At 53.8% G+C, this 18,763-nt stretch overlaps 10 protein-coding genes across 10 annotated transcripts; 5 read left to right on the forward strand and 5 right to left on the reverse strand.

The window, feature by feature from the left end:
* Nucleotides 1–552: 552 nt before the first annotated feature.
* QC761_610920 (uncharacterized protein) lies at nt 553–1,533 on the forward strand (the record flags this gene model as incomplete). The annotated part of the gene is made up of 1 exon (XM_062881501.1): nt 553–1,533. One exon carries the CDS (start codon nt 553–555, stop codon nt 1,531–1,533), a length of 981 nt encoding a protein of 326 aa, XP_062730246.1.
* A 429-nt stretch (nt 1,534–1,962) lies between these two features.
* Nucleotides 1,963–2,769, reverse strand: QC761_610930 (uncharacterized protein; the record flags this gene model as incomplete). The annotated part of the gene is given in 4 exon segments (XM_062881502.1): nt 1,963–2,313; nt 2,328–2,401; nt 2,407–2,678; nt 2,753–2,769. Coding segments are annotated over 4 exon segments (714 nt in total).
* A 45-nt stretch (nt 2,770–2,814) lies between these two features.
* On the reverse strand, nt 2,815–3,280 carry QC761_0100540 (uncharacterized protein; the record flags this gene model as incomplete). The annotated part of the gene is made up of 2 exons (XM_062873100.1): nt 2,815–3,180; nt 3,203–3,280. 2 exons carry the CDS (start codon nt 3,278–3,280, stop codon nt 2,815–2,817), a joined length of 444 nt encoding a protein of 147 aa, XP_062730248.1.
* A 20-nt stretch (nt 3,281–3,300) lies between these two features.
* On the reverse strand, nt 3,301–4,286 carry QC761_0100550 (uncharacterized protein; the record flags this gene model as incomplete). Its single annotated transcript, XM_062873101.1, has 2 exons — nt 3,535–4,286; nt 3,301–3,478 (listed from the first exon to the last, which is right to left on the reverse strand). The coding sequence occupies exons 1-2, from the start codon at nt 4,143–4,145 to the stop codon at nt 3,301–3,303; spliced, it is 789 nt and encodes a 262-aa protein (XP_062730249.1). The 5' UTR covers nt 4,146–4,286.
* Nucleotides 4,287–6,076: 1,790 nt separating this feature from the next.
* Nucleotides 6,077–6,995, forward strand: QC761_610940 (uncharacterized protein). Its single transcript, XM_062881503.1, has 2 exons — nt 6,077–6,559; nt 6,611–6,995. The coding sequence occupies exons 1-2, from the start codon at nt 6,222–6,224 to the stop codon at nt 6,885–6,887; spliced, it is 615 nt and encodes a 204-aa protein (XP_062730250.1). The 5' UTR covers nt 6,077–6,221; the 3' UTR covers nt 6,888–6,995.
* Nucleotides 6,996–7,385: 390 nt separating this feature from the next.
* On the reverse strand, nt 7,386–8,474 carry QC761_610945 (uncharacterized protein). Its single transcript, XM_062881504.1, has 2 exons — nt 7,782–8,474; nt 7,386–7,722 (listed from the first exon to the last, which is right to left on the reverse strand). The coding sequence occupies exons 1-2, from the start codon at nt 8,090–8,092 to the stop codon at nt 7,476–7,478; spliced, it is 558 nt and encodes a 185-aa protein (XP_062730251.1). The 5' UTR covers nt 8,093–8,474; the 3' UTR covers nt 7,386–7,475.
* Nucleotides 8,475–8,765: 291 nt separating this feature from the next.
* Nucleotides 8,766–12,468, reverse strand: DUR3 (urea active transporter). The gene is made up of 3 exons (XM_062881505.1): nt 11,017–12,468; nt 9,302–10,965; nt 8,766–9,249 (listed from the first exon to the last, which is right to left on the reverse strand). The coding sequence occupies exons 1-3, from the start codon at nt 11,117–11,119 to the stop codon at nt 8,938–8,940; spliced, it is 2,079 nt and encodes a 692-aa protein (XP_062730252.1). The 5' UTR covers nt 11,120–12,468; the 3' UTR covers nt 8,766–8,937.
* A 204-nt stretch (nt 12,469–12,672) lies between these two features.
* On the forward strand, nt 12,673–16,243 carry QC761_610960 (uncharacterized protein; the record flags this gene model as incomplete). Its single annotated transcript, XM_062881506.1, has 2 exons — nt 12,673–14,930; nt 14,986–16,243. The coding sequence occupies exons 1-2, from the start codon at nt 13,264–13,266 to the stop codon at nt 16,241–16,243; spliced, it is 2,925 nt and encodes a 974-aa protein (XP_062730253.1). The 5' UTR covers nt 12,673–13,263.
* Nucleotides 16,244–16,714: 471 nt separating this feature from the next.
* On the forward strand, nt 16,715–17,152 carry QC761_610970 (uncharacterized protein; the record flags this gene model as incomplete). Its single annotated transcript, XM_062881507.1, has 1 exon — nt 16,715–17,152. One exon carries the CDS (start codon nt 16,715–16,717, stop codon nt 17,150–17,152), a length of 438 nt encoding a protein of 145 aa, XP_062730254.1.
* Nucleotides 17,153–17,930: 778 nt separating this feature from the next.
* Nucleotides 17,931–18,713, forward strand: QC761_610980 (uncharacterized protein; the record flags this gene model as incomplete). The annotated part of the gene is made up of 1 exon (XM_062881508.1): nt 17,931–18,713. One exon carries the CDS (start codon nt 17,931–17,933, stop codon nt 18,711–18,713), a length of 783 nt encoding a protein of 260 aa, XP_062730255.1.
* Between the last annotated feature and the right edge of the window lie 50 nt (nt 18,714–18,763).

Below are 18,763 nucleotides of genomic sequence, written 5' to 3' on the forward strand. Positions count from 1 at the left end.
GAGCGGCGATCTGTGTGTTTCAAAACCTTGGCACGGCATCACTCCCGGGCACCGGACCGGGGTTAGAATCCATGGAGTGGTTCGTACGAATCTCGAGCCCAGCCTCTGGTGGTGCTTACATACGGGTTGCCACGTCGGGAAAGTCTAGTACGAATCTGTCATTCTCATTCGCCCATCAGCTGTAGCCTTCTCGGCTGCACTACCCGCACCGTTCATAGACGATTCACAAACAGATTCTTACGTCAGAACTCGAATCGCAAAACCACGGAGGATCAGAAGAGGCGCTAGAGCAGTTTAACAGTAAGTTTCTATTCACGACGATGACTAGGTATTGTGAGCGTGGTAAGGTAGTTTGGCGATGGGATCAGAATGAGGTACACAAGATTCAAGCAGGATGACATTGGGAGCGATGGAGTATTAATACCAAACAGAGGAACCATTACCTACCTGAGATAGTATAGATATTGCCATCTCAAAGGTCAACAACGACATTCAAAAAAGTAGAACCACCCAGAGACGCAAGACAAAACCAGACTTCAAAAAACCACCAAGATGGATCCCACCACCTACCCTCCTCCACCAGGCCAAACCCGCCGTTATGCACCGCCGACAAGATCAGGAACCGTCCGCTTCCGCATTCCCTCCACCAACGACATTGCAGAGACATCCTACTCTATATGGGGCAACCTTTCCAGCAAAAAGGTTCCCTTGATCTGCGTCCATGGCGGCCCTGGCATCCCTCACGATTACCTCCTCCCCATCTCTTTGATCAGCACCGACTACACCATACCCGTCGTGATGTATGATCAAGTTGGCTGCGGCCGCTCCACCCACTTTTCTCCGCACCAGTATCACCCAAGCTTCTTCACCATTGATCTTTTCCTCGCCGAGCTGGATAATTTGATTCGCTGCTTGGGCATCACTGTATACAATCTCTTCGGTCATTCCTGGGGTGGCATGCTCATCTCCTCCTACGCCTTGACCCAGCCGGCCGGTCTCCGCAAGCTCATTTTGTGTTCTACCCCCTCCAGCATGAAAACATTTGTTCAGGTGAGCGCAGAACTGCGATCCTTTCTGCCACTGGAAATCCAGGCTTCGTTGTCCGACCCCCTGAGCCCAGAGCACGCCACAGCAGCCATGGAGTTACACCGCCGTCATCTTTGTCGAGTTGAACCGTTCTTCCCAGAGGAACTCATGACTTCTTTGCATAGCCTTGCCGAGAATGACACTGTTCATCACGCCATGAACGGAGGCCCAAGCACACCCGCTAGCGTTGATATCAACGGTTCGCTCAAGGACTGGAGTGTGGTGTCTGAGCTAGGTCTGGTGACGGAAAAGACAGTCCCAGGTGGAGTGCTGCTGATAAACGGATACTTTGACTCGGCTCAAGATGCTTGCGTCCTGCCTTGGTTCTCCAAGATTAAGGCAAGGGTCAAGTGGGTGCAGTTTGCGCTCAGTTCAAGCATGCCCCATTTGGAGGAAACAGACAGGTTTGTCGGCGTGGTGGGGAGGTTTCTGACGACGCATTCTTGAGCGGAAGATTAGCTGCGATTTCCTCTTGTTATTGTTTTGCTTTTTTCTCCTTTTAGTGGAGCCTACTGTACGTTGCGATTGCGAGAATAGTTTCTGTCATCATTAAGTTCATGTTTCGAATGTCTTGCATAAAGCTCCATATCTGTACCTGCCTGAGTTGACCTGTACATGTTGATCGAGTTTTAACGATGCCACTTAACCCTCCGAGTGGTGAATCAGGCATATTTCAGGGGTTAAGCCCGGCCAAGTTTCTGGTTGTTTCTTTCACACAACATACCCAGCCTACTCTCATACCTGACGCCGTCCCAGCTCTCACTGAAGAGTCTCAGCTTCCCCGAGCTGAATTCTGTAACACACCTTTGCGCACCCCTCAGCTGCCAGCGCCAGCTCATGAAATCCGGTACAGTCATAGGCAGTCTTTAGACAGATTCAACAGTCAAGCTCTCCAGGCACCATATACCCCCATTTTTTCACAACCAACCCTTGATTTGACCCCAAACTTCCAACTTCCACCACAAAGCCCAGGCATCGCAGAGCCTTCAAGCCAATCTCGATCGCCTTTTGGGAGTTGGAACTAAGGCCTGCTCCTGTCAATGTTATTGCGCACGCGAAGTCCCGGTAGCCAACCCATAGGGTCAGGAGCGGCACCTCCTCCGCGGGCTTGATGTATGTCTCCTCCATCTCGGCGAGCAGGTCGCTGCTCTTGCGAATCAGGCTTGCAATTCTCGCAATGCCGGAAGGAGACGGAGCAACTGTTGAAGTGACTCTCCCAGTCTCTTCCTTTTGGCAATAACTATGTCGCTTGTGTGGTCATCATCCTCACACATGGCACAGTCGCAGGCAAAAGCCCAGTTTATGATATACTTTGCTGACGTTGCGGATTGAAGGGGTTCAAGTACTGAATGGTGATCTCGGCATCGACAGGAATGTCCGCAATTCCACGTACGATCATCATGTCCCCGATGAAGGAGCGGAAGGCGTTGCTCAGACAGGAATGGTTCATATGAGATGCAAAGGTCCAAAGGCCCAGCGAGGGAAATAGGTTACCGAGGCGGTCAGTTCCTACCGGCCGCTTGAGAGCACCAGCTTTTTCCGGAAATTTGCAGCCGAAACTGTTCAAGAGGAGGATGTGGGTGAGGAGAAACCTGGGAGAATCATCCCATTAGTATGGCAAACAGGGCGCGAGTTCGACGGCCGATGATGAATCGAGCACACTCACGAGTCAATGACTGGCATTCCGTCAATGATGTTAAAGGTGCCCTGAACGGGCGAATATGAGCCTCAGTGGAGGCTCTTGATCGCAGAAGTCAGAGAGGGATTCCGGTAAAGCTTTTGCACGAGCATGGTGATGAGTTCCGGCTGGGCTCCAGAGGTGAAGCTGTTGGCATTGACGTCAATCAGGAGATTCATCATCAGCCTGCAGCTCTCGCCGCTCGTTCCCTCACCCTCATGAAATGCGTATGCAAACGCCTTTTCACAAAACAAAAGATCACCTGTCTTAACTGCTTTGGTAGTGAAAAGGCCCCTCCCACGGGATCCAGACTGACGAGTCTCGACGGGGCCAATGTAGGTTGCATGGTCGAGCTGAGGCGGGCGAAGGCGAGCAACCTCCGCATGAAGCTTCTTAAACTGGTATTTACCGGTGGTCTGTTCAGCAAGTGCGACTCACTGCCTCGCTGAGTTTAACCTTGGCTGCTGCATTGTCGGGGGAGTCAAGGCAAAGGGCTTTGAGAGCCTCACAACACATCTCTGGAGGCTTTACAGTGCCTAGGCTTTGCGAAAGAGAGCTTTCTCCTTGGTCTTGCCGTTGGCAACCTCCAACACAGAGTTGACATACACAAGAGCTGCATCAAAGCTGTTGGTTCTGGGCAATGCCAGGGATCGGTTGAGCTTGATGATGTGGCACTCATCGGCTCTGGGGGAGGAAACCAGAGCTCTGGTGTAACTTTCATTCGATCTCAGGATAAGTAGGTTTCCCACATCAAAGACTAGACTACTTACTGTTCAACTGCGGCCTGATATCTTGATTGACCAAAAAATTCTTTCCCCTTTGTTTTCCAAAAGTCGGCGCTCTTGAGCTGGGGGTCCGTGAGCTCCGAGTGCCAACAGGAGTGAACGCGTTTGTCATGCGCCAGTAGGAAAACAACATCGGAGACGTGGTCGACGCGCAATCCGTGCCGACCATCAGCGGTGAGCTTTCGGTATGGGTCTTTGATGATCAATATTCCGCCAGGGACAAGAATGTCTTCCGTCATCTCAACCTGATGATAGAGCTGGAGCAAAAAACCCTCGCTCTTTTCGTCTTCCACAATGGCCATGACGGCAGTCATTCGATCCTGAGGGGTGAGTACTCGAACTAGGAGATATGTGCCTTTGTGATGGGTTTCGAGCACGAGGTCGCTGAACAGGACTTTTTCCAGCTCGCAAAATGGCCAGGTACAGGGTGGGTAGGGTGCTGGAATGAACGACGTGGAGGTCTGCAAGGAGCCAGGACTGCACTGCTGGCTTTGCTGTCGTGCCGCGCGAGCGATGTTGAATTTGAGAGTCGTTTCTATCCGTTCACTTTTTCGGGCAGGTCGTTGCCCAGCATGGGATTGGGCATTGCGAAGCATTCGCTTCTGATCCTCGATGCATTCCAGAATCTGTGGCAAGTCTTAAGCTTGGGAGTGTTCATCGTGCTGGCTACTATGGTTGAGAAACTAAAGGGGAAAGGGAGAGTGAGAGCAGAGGGTAGAGACTGGGGAAACCTTTGGATGAGAAAGGATTATGTTCCTCGTCCCTATAATAAAGTCGATGCTGCGATGATGCCACCAGTAGGAAACCGGCATGGCGGTTGGCTTCAGTGCAGTGTTTGTCAACCCACTTCCCCAATCATCGCTCTCAATCCGGTCGACAAGGACGATATTGGAAGTTGTATCGTGTTGGTTGGCTTTCCTGCAAATATCGGGTACATATGCAGGCAATCAAGCGTGGATAATATTTGCTTCACAAATTTAGCCCCATATGCATGGGTATGTACCACCATCGGGTAGGAATGTCCAGCAACCTAGCAGTGCGGCTCCTAATAATTATATCTTGAACACGTCCCAGCTACCATACCTTTGGGCATCGGAAGTTGAGAAGAAAATAAACCAATTACCGCTACCATCGTCATGGGTAAGACCGGGCATTTGTGCCATCTGATTCCTCTTGTTAGGAACATTTTTTCCAGTGGAATAGACATAGAGACGAGGATAGTGAATGACCGCGACAAAGATGTCCTCGCGAGCCTTCTATAAAGAAACGTGCTCGTTTGCGCGTCGTCTGTATCGAGAACAAAAAACCAGCCATCTTCACGGGCTGCCTCTTGCCTGCTGGTGCTGATACCACACTTACCAAATTATTAAACTGGACCGATACCAGAGGCGCAAGTGGCTTTTTGCGGTCATACCAATTCAACTGTCGCCTGATAGTATCGTGGCTGAGATCAGGGCTGAGCATCAGATGATGCAGGCTGTTTGAGCTTGCAGCACGTAGATCTGGATGGTCAGATGCTTGATATGCCTCTGGATGAAAACGCAAGCCTGGTAGAAGCAGTGTTGTGATTGATGCTGTGTAGCCCAAATGCTTGGGTTCCGCTCCAATCAAGCCCTGCGGTCATGGCAACAAATATCAGAACAAGATGAGATTGGTTCTCGGTTCATCTACACGCCTTGTTTTTGGAGCTCAAGGTATGATTGAAACTCAAAATTCTCAGGTAGGTGGTCTCTTCACAGGGTGATGGCACTGCTGGTGGGCCTGGTGAATGCCTTCGAGCGGCAGAAGTGGAGGGCCAACTGGAAGAGCGCACGATACGAATCGTATGCCCACAAGATTTGCATGCGCGCACGGGCCATCTCATACCAAGTATAATAGCTCGGCCATCCTCCCACCTTTATTCGCTTTCCTTTTTCTTCATACTTACCTTGGCCAGCCTCTGGGAGACCACGAATTCCTAGAGGTATAGCAAGCAGCCTTCAATGCACAAAGAGGAGTTGCTTGTTATCATCTGCCCTTCGGGGTCGTCGTGGCCGGAATTTTTGATGTTTTCCACTACTTTTCATTGTGAGCCTGACTCGGTGGGGCCATGAGGAAGAAGCAGACTGCTATTTAATTGGCATTGACCTCATCACCAGGCAGTCTGCATTGCCGTCAGCCGGGACCACAGTCGCTCACCTGCCGCAGCTCACCATTGAGAGCTCAAAGGGTCGAAATGCCACTTTGATGTGACTGGACGCGACACCACTCGACTCACCAACGGCCCTCACAACTCCTCTGCCTCCATTTAAGCTCCCCAGCGCATGACCTGCTCCTCACCACCGTCCATGTCCTCATTGCTCGCTCTTTCCGCCCACGACCCCAAGTGTGAATGGGGGCCTTCCGGATTTTACCCAACAGAAAAAGGAATCGGCCGAATGCCCCACCTTGAGAGCATCATGGGATCGTGAATACCGTCAATCTGACACGTGCCATAGACTGGAACTTGCCCCCTCGCCGCCATCGAGTTGGGTCTCCATCATGCTCACTGTTCAAGAGCGTTGCCCGTCTATAGAGGAGATAAATTGCGCCTCCTTGGGTCTTGTCCTCGGTTGGATCTACAATATCTTGACCACGAAATGACATAGTCCAATACACAAATTTCATTGCTCACCCCGTCATCGCTGTTTACCATGCACTTTCTCATCCCTCTTGCGGCCCTCTTCACCCTGGGCAACGCCGCTGCCGACCACGAGCCAGACGAGACAGTCATTTTTGGGCAGGCCGGCCCCGACAACAAGACCTTCCGCCTCGGCTTCGATCTCGTCCCGGGCAGCTACCAAGTCGGCCACCACACCTGGTACAGCCCTTACAAGATCACCAACATCACGTACTCTTCATCAGGAAACTTAGCAGCCCGCGATGACCACTGCTATGAGTCGGTCAAGATCCATGACCAGACCAACCTGCACTCACCCCAGAGCAAGGACTGCGAAGTCATCTACGACAGGATCGTCGGCCCAGGCACTTGGTATAAGCGTCTACCTTGGGTCACCAGCGCTTACTGACCTTTCCTGCCCAGGACCGTTCTCATGTGGTTACAGCACCAGCTCGTCGAATATCGAACCTGCGCCTACGGTGTCACCGCTTTCCGGAGCCGCAGCGGCAAGGCCATTTTCGCCCATATTGGCAACGACGACATCAGGGACGTCTTGAGGAGGACCATCGATAGCTACAGCAAGGAATTCTCTCCTCATGGCACAAGAGTCCAGTCATGGGGCCAGTTTGTCTGTAAACCTTATGATGCCGAGGTGGAGTGGGAGATTTATTACCAAAAAGGATTTCCCGATGACGAATAGTCATGGGCCTGGGCGAGAGGGTTGAATGGCTGGAATTGAGTACCAGTCTTGAATTAGGATCTGATGAGTTTGCGCACGAGCTATGCAGTCGAATAGAAATTTTGGTTCTCAAACCCCCTCGTTCGAGCCTCGTGATGCGGCGGGATCTTTCTGTTGATTGGTGCCGTTCATGCTTAGCCGTAGATGTGTCAGTGTCAATTCCTAGCTGGAGTCAAAGGCATGTTTTTAGTGCGCTTTTACTTGAAGAGATGGAAAACTGCATATCAGTAGGACGGTGACAGAGCAATAGGGAGACCTCAGAGAGGTACCAAGCCCAGCATGTCTGTATGGAATGCTTATGGACAGTTTGAGTAAATAAAATTAATCATCTCGCAGTTGCAGTTGGTTCAAGCGATCACCTTGGTGTTGGGATGTTGTAATCAGCTCGGCTTGTGATGAACCAGTCAAGGCAGCAATTCAAACAGCATGGCCCAGTATCAACTGTAGACTTGTTGGACGCGGAGAAAGGATGTTGGTGTAAAGCAGGTATGTGCTCAAATGAACTTGCAAACTACCTAAGACACCAACTTTTGTTCATCTGCCTCCTCTCTAACGGACGTAGACCCCCCAGATACAAGCATCGCCAAAATTCCAACCACACTGGAAGCGACCCACAGCGCCGATCCTTTGGAAATTATCCCCGGGGTATTGGCGGGCGAACTGGCTGATGGACTCAAGGAGGGCGCTGTGAACATCCACGTTGCCAATCCTGACGTCTGCGCCACCGTGGGCCGTGATACCGAACACGCAGGTGCTGTAGGAAGCAACCACTTTCTGGTGACCTTGGCGGATGACCCTGTTGAAGAGTGTAAGCAATGGAGCATGAACGATGCTACAAAGAAGCCAGGTACGTACCACTCGCCATCTACGGCAACGTTCCGGTAGACTTGCCAGCAATCATCGACCTTGGCTGAGTAGTCTCCAGTGGTGCCCTCATAGTCGGAAATTTGACAGAAATGGGTTTGAGCCGCGAGTTCATTGCCAGATGAAGACCCATTGATAGAAAGGGTGGTTGGGGTGTTTCTGAAGTAGACGCCTTCGGACACCTCGGTGAACCCCTCGGCGATCAGGCTGTCTCCGGTATAGGTCTTAGCAGCAGGAGCGCAGCTGGCGGTGATGGCAAGAGCGAGGCCGAGGACGGCACGGGCCATGGTAAGAAGCTTCATGGCGAGCTGTTATGCGTGTTGTTTTTGGAGATGGTGGTGGTTGAGGGGGGTACGGAGACAGTTGGTGATCTGTAGGTCTGTTGAGGAAACAAGATGGCAGAAGAAGGAGGGAAGGACTGCTTGAGGAGAAATTAGGGCAGTATAAAAGGGAAAAAAGAGAGCAGGGTGCCCCACAGAAAACTCGGTGCCCAAGTGATTAGAGGCTTATCACAATGGGCAGGAGCAAGTGAAAAGTCTCTTTTGTACCTCATCTGATGAGCACTGGCCTACTGCCTCAGTTTGCTCCCACAGTGAATTCGGAAGAAAGTTTATCTGTGGAGCTCTGGAGGTGAATACCCTGAGTGAATACTCTGGCCCTTGTCTACCCGAAGAGGGTGGAACGGCGGAGACGTCTCAGCTCAATGCTGGTGAGGTAAGTCGGTACATGGGCAACTCTGCCAAAGTCAACAACTGCACTCCCATACATCTACAATCCGTTAGTTTGACAGGAGATGGAAAAAGCCGCACAGTTTAAACTCGACTCGGAACTTTCTCTATTAATAGGCATTTGAACCCCCGAGAAGGAATTGACCGACTCTTTTCACACGCGCAAATTAACGATGCTACTGCTCTTGGTTGCTGGCTACATTCGGCCTTGGGGAAAAGGCCGGCATCTCACGCTAGAAGCAAAGACCAAGACACTAATTCATATAAATAAATGGCTTGCTATCATGTGTAGTAGTGCGTGCAGACGAGTAGCCAAACCCCTGGAAGTAATACCCGCCCCTCCTAACAAAATGGGTATCATTGAAAACATTGATTACTCCTCCAACCCAGCCTTTCCTCCCAATCCATTGAGTTTCAAATTATGAGGATCTGACCTCCTCCTTGAGCCCGGCCTTTTCCGGTGGTGTCTGATCACCAGGGGTCCCAACAACAGCAGCCTCCTGGGCGTGAATGGTCTTGATGTGGCTCTTTCCGGTCAAATCCTTCCAGATGTACTTGCATGTCCTGGTGAGGGTGACCCGGCTTTCCCAGACAGGGAACAAGCCGACACCAATGAAGGAGCCGAAAATCCAGATGATGCCAATCGTGACCCAACCGGTGAAGAAGGGTTTGCTGAAAATGTACCCGCTACCGTACATGGGCATGGGCCAGAGAACCAAGAAGGCAAGGGCCTGTGAGCAATGTTAGCTTTGTTTCAAACCGGAGAAAAGTCAAGGTACATACCAAAATGACGGTGGTCCATCTACTGATCTTGCCAGCCTTGAGAAGTTTGGACTGCTCAGCCTCAAACTCGGCCTGGGTCTCCTCGTGGCCGCCGTTAACATCCTCAAGGTCGACACCAGCCTCTTGGGCGAGATCGTGATCATCACCCCTGCGGATCTCCAACATGGACTTCCAGTCGTACTTGTCAACGCCAAAGATGGCGGTGAGAATGGCGATGAAGACGACGGGGGATAGCAGAGCGGCGACATTACCAGCCAACATGGGGATGTTGGAGCCAGTGCACTGGACTGTGAGCTCGCCGCACTGCTTCTTGGAGGTGACGAGCCAGGCAGTGAGCGAGGTGGCAAGGCCGAGGACGGGAGCGCCGGCGGCAGCCCACTTGTTCTGGCCAGACCAGAGCAGGGCCAGTGTTGCGGGCAGGACGGCCGACGAGATGATGACTCCCATCATGACATAGAGATAACCCATGGAGATGCCGGCATACCACAAACCAACTGAAAAAGTGGAGATGAACAAACCATAGCCAACGACGACGCAATGGCTCATGTAGATCAGTCTCTTGCCGCTGGCCTCGGGCTTGAAGTAGGCGCGATACAGATCGTAGGTGCAGATGGTGCTCACGGCAATCAGCTGACTGGAAAAGGCGCTGGTGACAGCCATGAAGACGATGAGCAGAGTAGCCATGGCACCGCCCTTGCCGAGAAGGGCAACCGCGGCGTAGGGGAGGACTAAGCCAGCGCTCACATCGGAGTCGAGCATGCGGTCAGGATAGGTGGGGAAGCGAGGGTTGTTCTCAAGGGCAAGACCGGCGAGACCCATGGTGGTGGCAGTGAGCCAGGGAATAGCGAACCAGCAGATACCGCCAATGATGTAGCCGGGAAGTGCGTGCACGGGCGAGGCAGCAATAGCCTTGTTATAGTAGCCGTTGTCAAGGAAGACGGTGCCGAAGTTGCCAACAATGTTGATGACGAAGAAGATGGCGCCCTCCCTGGACTGCATGGTCAAGTAGCTGCCCTCCTTGTTGCCGTCAACCGGGTGACGGGTGGCAGCCTCGACAAGCAGGTCGTAGACAGCGCTGGGAGAGCCCAGCAAGTCGTGAGAGGCATAGGCTGTCAGGGCAAAGATGATGATGATGAGCAGCAAGATGAAGGTGTGTGCCCAATCAGTCAAGATGGTAGCCTTCAACCCACCAACCATGGTGTAAGCAATGACACCGAGTGGCAGGAGGTAAATGGCAGCAATGGTGTGCATCCCGGTCAAGGCGTTGAGGGTGGCTGAGCCACCGACAATCAGCATGAGCGAGACCAAAATGTTGGTTATCACGCCAAAGACCATGAATACCAAGTGTGCCACAGTTCCGTATCGGGCCTTGATGACCTCGAGATAGGTGTGTGCGTTGGGGGCGCGGCGTTTGAGTTCGATGGCGAGAGTAGCGAAGAGAATGATCTGGACAGTAGCGCCCGAGGCATACCAAAAGGGACCCGAGACACCATAGCGATAACAAACACCGGTGGACTGAAGAAGGGTAGCGGCCCAAGTCCACGAAGAGACGACGGCAGCGGCGACGAGACCGGACTTGACAGTACGGCCAGCTGTGTTGAACATTTCAGATGTCTGAAGTTCCCTGTTGTACCTCTTCAGGATGAAGGTTGTGGCGATCATGCCTGGCTAGGATTAGCACATGTCCATCATCTGGAGTGTCTCAGAACACGTACCAATGGCAAAGGCACCTCCCAGGCCCAGCACGACACCATAGCCGGCGCCCTGGCCGAGCGTGGCATTGGCGATGTGCTCTTGATCGGCGGGAGCGTGATCCATCTTGTCTGAGAGCTGGCGGCAAGCTACAGACAAAGGGGTGGGTTAGGTGTAATGGTGATCCTGGAGGGAGAAGCAAGTCGACATGAGGCGTCGGGGACACGGCATAGATATAGAGTCTGGAGATGGCTGCGGTGCGATGCCGGGGACACGGCTCCCGGCTGGCTTCGCAGACAGACGTCGAATCACAGCTTCACATTCTGCTATCAGCACTGGCAGGGTCTTTGGAATAGATGCTGGGGAAAGATGGGCCTTGCCGGGTACAAGCAAGAACGAAGCTCTGGGAGGTGGGTGCCAAGGGTATCAATTCGCGAGCTGTGGGGGGTCTGCCGGACGTTCTGTGGGTGCACGCAGGGTCGGTGGCGCACCGCAAGCGACCGGTATCGAGAAAGCAACCCGGCCCTTCGCGAGCTGTCTCCTTGGTAGGCCGTGAATTCCGAGGTGGGCTCGGGAGCCAGGCCGTCCAAACCCACTCTGGCCTCACCACCCAAAGTCTGGGCTCCAGAGCGACTACCGGCGCCACGAGGATTGCCGTGCAGGGCCAGAGATAAGGGCACTCAATCAGTAATAGCTGTTTGAGCTTGTCCCTGGCGATGCTGACTGTATGCGGGGGCCAATCAGTTGACTGCGAGGTAGTTTTGGTATAGCTCAACAACCTAAGGTCCCTGGGGTCTCATATCAATCAATTCAAGACAACAGCCCGAGACAGCACCAAGCAAACAGAAAGACTTGCCGAATAGCTCCCGCAGGCGTCCATGATGGGGTCTCGACTTGTGACGGGAGCTTGTGGTGTGGACCAGGAACGGTCCAATTGGGACATTGCGTTTGGTGAAGGCGGTTGCAAATCAAAGAGCTGGAGATAAGAGAGCCGACTCCAGGCTGGCCAATCGTGCAGTGTCACCACCTTAACATTGCCAGTGGGCACTCGACAGGGACGATCCCTCATGGAGATAACGGCGGGTCCACCTTCGCTTAGCGCTAGCATCGTTGATTGCGGCAGCGGTGCTGATTGGTCGATTGTGATTTCCTCTGTCATTCTCACCAGGAGACACACGGGGATCTCGATATCAGACATGGGGCACATTGCCATCTGGTGTCTCCGGAGAAGTCTGATCTGCTTTGGAGACGAGAAAATGACTGATGGAAACGATTTTAGCTCTGCTGAGCTCTGCCGTTGCAGTGAAGATATCTCGATTCCCGACATGAGCCAACACTCATTGCGAGGCGCGTGTCTTCTTCACCTAGACGCAGAGATACGACCATGAAATGGCGGTTTCTAGACCCTAGGTTTTTGTGTGCCGGATTCCCATGGTCTTGATAGGCGTTTTTCTGCCCTCACAATTGGCTGCTCGGTGGCACAGCTGGTGGGTGAGGCGTCGACGAGCTGGGAGTCTGGGATGGGTCACAGTTCACGAAACGCGGTGCCCCGCGTTCGCCCCATGTGGGGGTCTGCTGCATCGTGGGGAACCATGACACCCTCCCACAATATTATCTACTCCAAACTTATCTCCAAAAGGCTGGATTGAGAGGTACACTCCAGATGGAGACAAGACGTTGGGAAATGCAACTTGCGACATCGGAATCAACTTGATCAATTTCAATTAGCCATGTCTACCACCTTGGATTTTTATTCTTATCTTATCCGTTAAGATGACGACAGACCAAGAGAGATAAGCAGCACGTCAACCATTCTTAATTTCTCTTACTTTTTCTCGCGACATCAGCAAGCTCTCTCAAGATCAATGGGACACTGAAATCACAACTTTTTGCTTTGTTCTTTCCTCCTGGCCCGGGGCTCGAAGAGTTCATACAAACCATCCCACCCCATCTGTCAAAGCTGAGCTTCTGGGGAGCTCCTGGCAGCTTGGACTTCGGATATTTTAGGGCGCGGGAGCAACCGAGCGCACAGGCCAGTTGCTGTTTCTCGGGCCGCCCAATCGGGTACTGAGTGCCAAGATCGATGGATTGCCAGCGCTTCAGCTGAGATGCGGCGGATCGGGCAAACACCGACACTGGGAAAGGATGAATCCATCACCAGCGATCCGCTGACCAACCCGATGACGCGCCTATTGCGAGGGTTCAGATAACATATTTACCCCGAACTAGGTAACGGGTGAACTCCAGCCTTCCAAAGCGGCGAGCGCACGATGGCCCACGACGAGAGCGCCCAAGGACTCCTCAAGGAGTCCTCCACCAGACGGTCTCGCTCCAGCGATCGCGGTGATAACGCTGCTTTTGACTCCGACTCGGATCTCGACGCTACCGATTACATTGACCGCGAAGCTGCCCGCCCAACGAGACGATCGCCGACCGCTTCCTTCGAGCCAAACATAAAAGGCAAAAAAAGATGGTGCTCGTGCCTTTTCACAACGCTGGGGAGGAGAAGCCAGTGCTGTATCGGCGTGTTGGCAGGGATGGGCATTCTTTGGGTGCTTCTGACAGCAACCGGGGTGTTTGTCTACAGAAAGGCCCAAGAAGAGCCACCGTACGGACAGTCGCCGCCCTGGTATCCCACACCGAAAGGAGGCATTGCTGCTTCCTGGGCTGATAGCTATGCCAAGGCTTCCAAGATGGTGTCGAAAATGACATTGGCGGATAAGGTGAATGTCACCACCGGCACGGGGTGGGAGATGGGCTTGGCTGTGGGCACGAATGCCCCGGCCATTCATGTGGGCTTCCCGCAGTTGCAACTGCAGGATGGACCCCTGGGCATCAGATTTGCAGACAACATCACTGCCTTTCCTGCTGGCATCACGGTCGGCGCGACGTGGAACAGGCAACTGATGTACGCGAGGGGCAAGGCTCATGCCATTGAGGCGCGGCAAAAGGGGATCAATGTCTTGCTTGGGCCTTGCGTGGGACCACTAGGCAGGATGCCAGCAGGTGGTCGCAACTGGGAGGGCTTTGGTGCAGACCCCTACCTCCAGGGCATTGCTGGCGCCGAGACGGTGAAGGGAATCCAGAGCGAGGGCGTCATGGCGACGATCAAGCATTTTGTGGCCAACGAGCAGGAGCACTTCCGCCAGCCCTGGGAATGGGGACTTCCTCATGCCATCAGCTCCAACATCGACGACCGCACCCTGCATGAGCTGTACGCCTGGCCATTTGGCGATGCCGTCAAGGCTGGTGTGGCCTCCGTCATGTGCAGTTACAATCAGGTCAACAACTCGTATGCATGCGGCAACAGCAAGCTCCTGAACGGCATCTTGAAGGACGAGTTGGGCTTCCAAGGCTTTGTGATGAGTGACTGGCTGGCCCAGCACTCTGGTGTCGCCACGGCACTTGCTGGCTTGGATATGACAATGCCCGGTGATGGGTTGGGCTGGGCTGACGGTAAATCGCTTTGGGGTCCAGAGCTGTCCAGAGCTGTTTTGAACGGAAGTGTGCCCCTGGAGCGGCTGAACGACATGGTGACCCGTATCGTGGCCGCCTGGTACCAGCTCGGACAGGATGACGAGAAGAAGTTTCCCAGGAAGCAGCCCAATTTCTCGTCATGGACAGATGAAGAGAAGGGCGTGATGTCTCCAGGCAGCCCAACCGAGCAAGAGCAAGTGGTTGTCAACGAGTTTGTCAATGTGCAGGCAAATCATTCGGTCATTGCGAGGGAGGTCGCGGCTGAAGGCACAGTCTTGCTCAAGAATGAGGATTTGCTGCCCATCAGTCGTCAGGGGCTGAGTGACGAAAGGCTCAGGGCTAGAAGGGATGCTGTCGAGCGTGCCACCGGGAAGCGCAGCGAAGGAAAGTTCAAGGTAGGCATCTTTGGCGAGGATGCAGGGCCGGGCGACGGCCCAAATGCATGCAAGGACCGCGGTTGGTAAGTCTTCTCACTCGAACCATTTGCCTCGACTGTCAAGCTGACGAAGTAACAGTAACCAAGGCACGCTTGGTTCGGGCTGGGGTTCCGGTGCTGTCGAGTTCCCCTACCTTGTGTCACCTGTAGAGGCGCTGCGGAAGCAGTTTGACAAGTCCAAAGTCGAGCTTTCCGAATTTCTGGACAACAAGGCGTCTTTCGGCAAGGGCGACGGCAGTCTGAATGATCTGGAACTGTGCATCGTCTTTGCCAATGCCGATGCCGGGGAGGGTTTCACCAAATGGGCGGATGTCAGCGGCGACCGTCCCGACCTGCGGCTTCAAAACAACGGCGACGACCTAATCGTCAAGGTTGCCTCCAGCTGTGGCGGTGGCACTGGCGATGTCGTTGTTGTCATCCACGCCGTCGGACCTGTGCTTGTGGAAGATTGGATCGACACCCCGAACGTCAAGGCTCTGTTGTTTGCCAATCTCCCCGGCCAAGAGTCTGGGAATGCTCTGGCAGAGATACTCTTCGGCGACACCAACCCATCTGGCCACCTGCCCTTCACCATCGGACGGACTCTGGAAGACTACGGCGCCGGTGGCAAGGTGCTCTATCTTCCCAACGGAGTGGTGCCTCAGCAGGACTTCAAAGAAGGACTGTACATTGACTATCGTCACTTTGACAAGTACAACATTGAGCCCAGGTTTGAGTTTGGCTTTGGGCTCAGCTACACAACCTTCAAGCTTGACAATATTGTGGTCATCCCCCAGAGGAGGAAGACGCAGTATCCCCTGCGCAGACCGAACCCTGCTGCTGAGCCTCCCAGCTACTCAACCGACATCCCCAGCAAGGAAGAGGCAATCTTTCCGCCCGAGATTCGCAGGCTGGAAAAGTACGTCTATCCGTATCTGGACAGCACAGATGATATCGAAGTGGGCCAGTACCCTTACCCTGACGGGTATGATCAGCAGCCACCCCTGAGCGAGGCTGGCGGTGACGAGGGTGGGAACCCCGACCTTTGGTCAAACTATGTTGTTGTGAATGTCGACGTGATCAATGACGGGTCGGTTGCGGGAGCGGCGGTGCCGCAGCTGTATCTGCAATACCCAGAAACCGAATCGGAAACGGACTTTCCCGTTCGCGTGCTGAGAGGCTTTGACAAGGTCTACCTCAAGCCTGGGGAGAAGAAGACGGTCAAGTTCAACCTTACGAGGCGAGACCTGAGTTATTGGGATGTCGTGGCTCAGAACTGGGCCATGGTGACGGAGGGGCCGTACGAGTTTTCGGTCGGGTTGAGTTCACGAGATCTGTCCATCAGCGGGACTTGGTAATATCATGGTTGCATGGCCTGGAGCACAGAGTATGTAGTGGTATAGATGAGAATTGTTTGGTGCACTGTTTCCTTTCCGCTGCCAGGACCATGTCATGATCTAGAAAATTAATGTCAGGGTTAGGGCGGGCATCCGGCAGCTGCCACGACCGCCAAGACGTGAGATCTGCGCTGGCGGCATCTGGACCCTGAAACGGGTGGAGGACTCGGAGTGGCATCTCCATCCATCTGCCCCTTTTCATTCCTGACCCAATCCTCCATACCGTAGTCGGTGTTCTCTCATTATCTCCAGGCGTGGGTGCATTTTCTCCTCTACACTTCACATTTATACTATTACAGCTACTCACTTGTAATCGCCCACGCTAGTTAATCGACCGTCCCGACCGACCGTGTTCCACGACCTGTCCCTGTTGGTCAACCCCGCACTACGATTCCCGACACTTTGGGCAGCCCAGAGAAAACAAGAGAAAATATGTCAGGCGTCAACTCTCCCGAAGTCCTCGCCGCCTACGACTCTATCCGTTCCGACAAGGAAGAACAAAACTGGCTTCTGTTGTCGTACGGCGCGACGGGCAACAAGCTGCAGCTGACAGCCACGGGCACCGGCGGCCTTTCGGAGCTCACGGCCCAGCTCGACGACACCCAGGTGCAGTACGCATACGTCCGAGTGGAATACGCAAACGATGCCGAGAGCAAGAGGGTCAAGTTTGCCTTTGTAGTCTGGATTGGCGAGAACGCCAAGGTCATGAAGAAGGCGAGGGCGAGCATCGAGGCCGGCGACGTCAAGAAGGTGCTGAGTCACTATAGCGTCGAGGTGACGGCCAACGACAAGGGCGACTTGAACGAGGACGAGGTTGTCAAGAGGCTGCGGAAGGCTGGAGGGGCCGACTACAACGGTGGAAGGGGATAACCTGCTGGACGGGAAGTTGGATCATGCAATGTAGCCTTCTCGCGCTGGATAGATGGATCGCAATTTCGGGCGGGAATCTGGAAAAGACACAAAACACCCACTTGGACAACAAGATACACGGCACCTTTCTGTCTCTCTGCGGTGACATGGCCGGACGGAACACGCCAACTGAATCACAAGAGCTGCCACCAGAGGCTGCCACGTTGTTGTGCACTATCCCTTGGAGACGTACAGGACACGCCGGCGGTCCCGATGCTGCAGAGGGTGCATCGGCACGCTGCAGACGATGCTAAAAACGATGACATGCAGTGATCGACAGTGTCGGAAATGCTTGATTCCACGTCCACGTTCACTTCCACTTTCGATGTCCGGTATTCTGATGTTGCTGTATGCATCGCCGTTTCTTGTTGGTTACGTGATCGGCCTGATCCGGTGCTGTGTTTCCTTCCAGCGTGTTTGGTTGTATAGCCGTCTTGCTACCTCCCAAGATAAATTGCCAATTTCATAGGGACTAGAGCGCGTGCGCCTTTTTCCATCTGGAGAGCCGTAGCATCTCAGGCATCCCCAGCATTGTGGATTGGCGAGGCGTGGATCAAACATCATGACATGGAGTGGAGCGGGTCGTGTGCCAAGCTTGATGTCTGAGGGGGAACGACTTTCCCACTTCTCCTCATGGATGGGCAGATAGATTTCACTGCAGAGAAGCAACTCCATCAACAACTGAGAGCCATTTTCTGCATCATTTCGTGACCATCCGCCCGCACTCCTCTTCGCCATCATGGGCCGATTCTGCATCACGGGGTCCTCAGATGGCCTCGGCGCCCGCACCGCCAACAAACTAATCTCGCAGGGACACACTGTCATCCTCCACGCCCGCAACGCTCAACGTGCCGAAGATGCACGCAAGGCTTGTCCCGGCGCAGAAACAGTGCTGGTTGCCGATTTATCGTCCATTGAAGAGACCAAGCAGCTTGCCAAAGAAGCATCGGAATTGGGGCCGTACGAGGCCGTCATCCACAACGCAGGCGTCTACACGGGCATGGAAAACGTCCCCGGAAAGTCTGGGCTGCCGACACTGTTCACCGTCAACACACTTGCCCCTTACATCCTCACTGCTCTCATGGGACCCGGCGCGCAAAAGAGGCTGGTTTTTGTCAGCAGCGACCTTCACGCCGGCGGTAGGCCCCGGCTGGGCGACTCCGAGGACATCAAGAAGAGCGGGTACGGCGACAGCAAGCTTCACAATGTCATCTTGGCAAAGGCGTTTGCCCGGGTTTGGCAGACAAAAGCGTATAGCGTTCACCCGGGCTGGGTTCCTACAAAGATGGGGGGCGCGAACGCGACGGGGGATATGCAACTGGCGGTCGACACGTTTGTCTGGGTGGCCACTGGCGGTCAGACGGATGGGAAAGGGGAGAATGAGGACGAGAGGTGGACCCCAGGCGGGTATTTCACCGCGTTGAGGGAGGAGGAACCGTCCAAGACTGCCAATGACCAGTCGGTGCAAGACGGGCTGCTTGCGGCGCTGGAGAGCATCTCGGGGGTGAAAGTGAGCGTATAGCGATAGCAGGGATGATCATTTCCCTTCTGGTGCTGAATGTAGGTAGAGAT

Source organism: Podospora bellae-mahoneyi, chromosome 6, assembly GCF_035222275.1.
Source record: "Podospora bellae-mahoneyi strain CBS 112042 chromosome 6, whole genome shotgun sequence".
NCBI classification, from domain to species: domain Eukaryota; kingdom Fungi; phylum Ascomycota; class Sordariomycetes; order Sordariales; family Podosporaceae; genus Podospora; species Podospora bellae-mahoneyi.

Coding starts and splice junctions, on each gene's coding strand:
- DUR3 (XM_062881505.1), bottom strand. CDS start 11,119: ATGGATCACGCTCCCGCCGATCAAGAGCACATCGCCAATGCCACGCTC. Junction 10,966..11,016: donor GGGAGGTGCCTTTGCCATTG/GTACGTGTTCTG, acceptor AATCCTAGCCAG/GCATGATCGCCACAACCTTC. Junction 9,250..9,301: donor GATGGACCACCGTCATTTTG/GTATGTACCTTG, acceptor CATTGCTCACAG/GCCCTTGCCTTCTTGGTTCT.
- QC761_610945 (XM_062881504.1), bottom strand. CDS start 8,092: ATGAAGCTTCTTACCATGGCCCGTGCCGTCCTCGGCCTCGCTCTTGCC. Junction 7,723..7,781: donor GTTGCCGTAGATGGCGAGTG/GTACGTACCTGG, acceptor ACTCTTCAACAG/GGTCATCCGCCAAGGTCACC.
- QC761_610940 (XM_062881503.1), top strand. CDS start 6,222: ATGCACTTTCTCATCCCTCTTGCGGCCCTCTTCACCCTGGGCAACGCC. Junction 6,560..6,610: donor ATCGTCGGCCCAGGCACTTG/GTATAAGCGTCT, acceptor TTTCCTGCCCAG/GACCGTTCTCATGTGGTTAC.